The 3,888-nt window shown below is 48.0% G+C and overlaps 1 protein-coding gene across 1 annotated transcript in view; it reads left to right on the forward strand.

Annotated features, from left to right (window-relative positions):
• Fam96a (family with sequence similarity 96 member A) overlaps positions 1 to 786 on the forward strand; it is a 23,813-nt gene extending 23,027 nt beyond the window's left edge. Inside the window, exon 5 of the mRNA XM_004628827.2 lies at positions 328 to 786. Coding sequence (XP_004628884.1) covers positions 328 to 425 — 98 coding nt within the window. The 3' untranslated portion in view covers positions 426 to 786. The remainder of the gene's footprint in view (positions 1 to 327) is intronic.
• The last annotated feature ends 3,102 nt before the right edge of the window (positions 787 to 3,888 follow it).

A 3,888-nucleotide genomic window follows, 5' to 3' on the forward strand; every position in this document is an offset into this window, starting at 1 on the left:
ATATATATGTATAATTTTAACTAGAACTGAAGGGGAAATGCAACAGTTTTCAAAACTGTTATTTTCTAGACTGCATAGAAATATGTATATGGACAGTGCTGGAAAGAAAGAAAATGGTTGTGGTAGAGCACTAGAGAATTAGGGGGAATCTTCTTAGTTTTTCCCTTCAAGTCTGCCTTCTAGACCTCCAAAATTGCGTTGTGAATTCTGTAATTAGGCCAAAACAGTTGTAGGTTCTCAAGGAGCGAAAGTCTTGCTTTAGCAGGCTAATCAAGAGCTGTCCCGCTGCCAACTGACGCTGCTCTGCTCACTTTGTGCGTTTTGCAGTCAACAAGCAGATAAACGACAAAGAGCGAGTGGCAGCCGCCATGGAGAACCCCAGCCTGCGGGAAATCGTGGAACAGTGCGTCCTGGAGCCTGACTGACAGCCGCCGTCGGAGCCACTGCGGGTCGCTTGGTGGATTAAACGCTTTGTAAAATGTAAAAGACTCGTGTTTAATACATAGATGATTTGTACCTCAAAGCATTTTCTAAAGGATTACTTTCAAGCAAGTTTTAATTGTAAGGCTTACCTGATTTGTTCAGTGAATAACATTCTCAGGATTTATAACACTTAAGTGATCGGACAGAAAAATATTTTCTAGCTATTATGAGTAAGATTAGTTACTATTTTTCTGATGCCCATTCTGATACAACTACTTTTCATGTCAAATATCTGCTGTGCTCAAATGTATTCAATTTAAATCATTACTCTAAAATAAATAAATCAGATGATTCTTATAATGACTCACCTTAGACTCTTTTATTGAATTGTAAATTCTAGTGTAAATGTCAACTCCTCAAAAATATTTTCGAGGCTTTGTTTTTGCTACCTTATGTAGAATCAGATCTAAAAATCAAAAGGAACCTTTGAGATCAGACCCTGTATTCCTTCAGAGGGAATCTTGGGCTCATTTATGGTGAGGGACAAACGCAGAGTGTCTGATAATGTATACAATTGAAGATCAGTAAGTCCCCCAGCTGACAAGGTGGCACACACCCAGAGTCCCAGCTACTCAGGAGGCTGAGGCAGGAAGATTGCAGATGTAAGGCCAGCCTGAGCAGTTTATCAGGATTCTATGTCAGAGCCGGGTGTGGTGGTGCTCACCTGTGATCCCAGCCCTGGACATGCTGAGGCAGGAGGATCACCATGAGCTCAAGGCCAGCCCGAAATACGTAGTGAGAAGGGCTGGGGATATCACTCAGTGGCCCAAACGCCTGCCTGGAAAGCAGAGGTCCTGACCTCGATTTCCAGTACAAAAACAAAAAATAGACCCTGTCTCAAAAAAAAAAAAAAAAAAAATCTCTGTCAAAGTAGAAAAATAAGGGTAAAGCCCTTGTGTACCTACAGGCACAAGGCCTGGGTTCGATCCCTAGCATAGAAAAAATAAATCCTTCATTGCAGCATCTATCCGGATGTCCTGAGGCTTCCTGAGGTCATGGCATGAGCCAAAGAAGAGGCTCTCTGGGTGTGGCCTGGAGGCCCCTGCCCCTTCCCAGCTCCTCCTTTGCCACTCTCCCTCCTGTCTGCCTTGTCCGGCCAGGCCAGGCCGCCTCTGCCACTGTGGTGCCGTGCTGTCTCTTCTTCAGAACCAGCCCACGCTGGGCTGAAACGTGCGCTGACGGAAACCTCTCGTCTTTCAAGGTGTGGGATGTGTGTTTTGTCCCAGGAAGGAGGGAAACGACTTTAGAGGACATCCTCTAAAGAGGACCTGGGATGCAGGGTGCTATGCGGGAAAGCATAGGCTTGGCATGCTTTAGACTCCAGGTTCAATCCCAGCACCACCAAAGAAGCAACGTAAGATGTTCCCCCAGGCAGGCATGGTGTCCTATTCCTGTAATCCCTGTACTCTAGGATGAAGTTCAAACTCTCTGAGCAACTTAGTGAGACCGTCTCAAAATAAAAAGGCAGGGAATGTAGCTCAGTGCAAAGGCGTCGGGTTTATTAATTATTATTATTATTGCAGTACCAGGGAGTGAACTCAGGACCCTGCGCTTGCCAGGCAAGCGCTAATTCTACTGAGGTATCTCCCTGGGACCAAACATTCTTAATTTATGTGTATTAGCGGTTACTGGTCACTTACTGTCAGGCAGCCTTCAGCATCGCTCCCAGCGGTCTTCACTTCCTGGTACTTGTGCCTCTGGATAGTTGGCTTCGATATTGAATCAGAGCAGGCAGCTGCAGCTGGTTAGGGAAGACCGAGGTGATGGGGGTGGGATTTCTGAGCCTAGACCATAATAGGTATCGTTGCTTAGTCTCTTGGCTTGCTAATTCTTTTCTTTCTTTTTAATTGCTATTTCTGTCAGGATATGGTGCTGTGTCAAATGCACACTCAAGCAGTCTGCTGGCAAATTCCTTCTGGCGAAACCTGAGCATCGCCAGCACCACCTAGCACACCGCAGGAGTCAAGCATGGAGGGAGGGACCCTCTGGCCTCTCCTTGTGCCTGGAGTGACTGGAGCGCTGGCTGAGGCCCTGCACCAGAACTGCCTGGCGAGCTGCACCTGAGTTCCTGACACCGGAAGCAGGGAGAGCTAGTAGCCACTGACTGCTTACTGTTTTCACCACCACGTTCCGGGGGTGATTGGCTTTAAGGCACTAGTGCAGAAGGTACAGCTGCGCCGAGTGCGGCCCTTGTTCCGAGAAGCAAGGGGAAGCAACATCTGTCCCCACCTGTGTTGGGGAGCTGTAGGAAGAGCATGCGGAGAGTTTGGGGATGTCTTGTCTCGCAGGTGGGAGACTTGGGAAACTCGGGCCTGCCCCAGACCCGAGAAAGGACCAGTGGGCTGAAGGCCAAGGTGCAACTCCTGTCTTTGAAACCTGCAGGGCCAAGAAGGCCACAGTCATTACCTAGGATGCAGAGCAGTGCCTGAAGGTTGTTCTTGGGTCCTGCCATAGGCTTGAGATTAGCCAGAGGCCATCTGCAGGGTGCAGACACTGAAGCTGGGAGCATCTAGACAGGTCCTGCCTGGTCCCCAGGGAAAGAGGACAATGACAGCCCGAGTAGGGATGTGTCTGCCGGTCTGTGAGAGTGTCACTGCAAGCCGAGGCAGCAGTTCTGGTCACCAGATAAGCCTGGAGCACACAGAGCCAAGCTGCACAGTGAGACTACCCCTCTGTGGTGTGCTGCCCTGCCAGCAGCCTCTGAGGAAGCTGGGGACTTGAGAAAAGGGGGGCCAAGGAGTGGGAGGCCGTCCCTGTTGTTCTCTGGAGGTTAAGCTTGGGGCAAGCTCAGAGTAGCAAAAGGACTTAATGCCAAGTGTGGGGCTTGGATGGTTAGAGGTGACTGGATACTCTTTTTTTTTTTTTTCCCTGTGGAGCCGGGGATTGAACTCAGGCTCTTGCCAGGCAAGTGCTTATTCAACTGAGCTCTCTCCCCAGCTGTGGATACTTTCTTGAAGTGAGATTGCATGACAACGAGAGTGGGAGGGGCTGGCAGTGTAGCTCAGGAACAGAGCACACCATGTCAATTTCTTTTTTTTTAAATTTTATTTATTTATGTGTGTGTGTGTGTGTGTGTGTGTGTGTGTGGCCAGCTCAGCCCACCAGGGGGCGGCCCTGGCTGGCATGTGGTGCTGGGGGATTGAACTGTGGTCCCTGTGCTTTGCTAAGCTTGTTCTAAGTAGGTGCTTTAGACCACTGAGCCATCTCGCCAGCCCCACCATGTCAATTTCTTGCTCTTAGAATACTTAGTGTCTCCTCCTTTTCTTCAGCTCTTTAAAAATCTGTTCCACATCATACAGAGGTAATGAGTTGTTTCTAAGTTTTAGATTTTTATACTTTCTTGAAATTTTTCTAATTTTTATTAAGATACGGATTTTATTTTAGTTTTTCTAATATTTTGAGATG

This window comes from Octodon degus, unplaced genomic scaffold (genome assembly GCF_000260255.1).
Source record: "Octodon degus isolate 3935 unplaced genomic scaffold, OctDeg1.0 scaffold00026, whole genome shotgun sequence".
NCBI classification, from domain to species: domain Eukaryota; kingdom Metazoa; phylum Chordata; class Mammalia; order Rodentia; family Octodontidae; genus Octodon; species Octodon degus.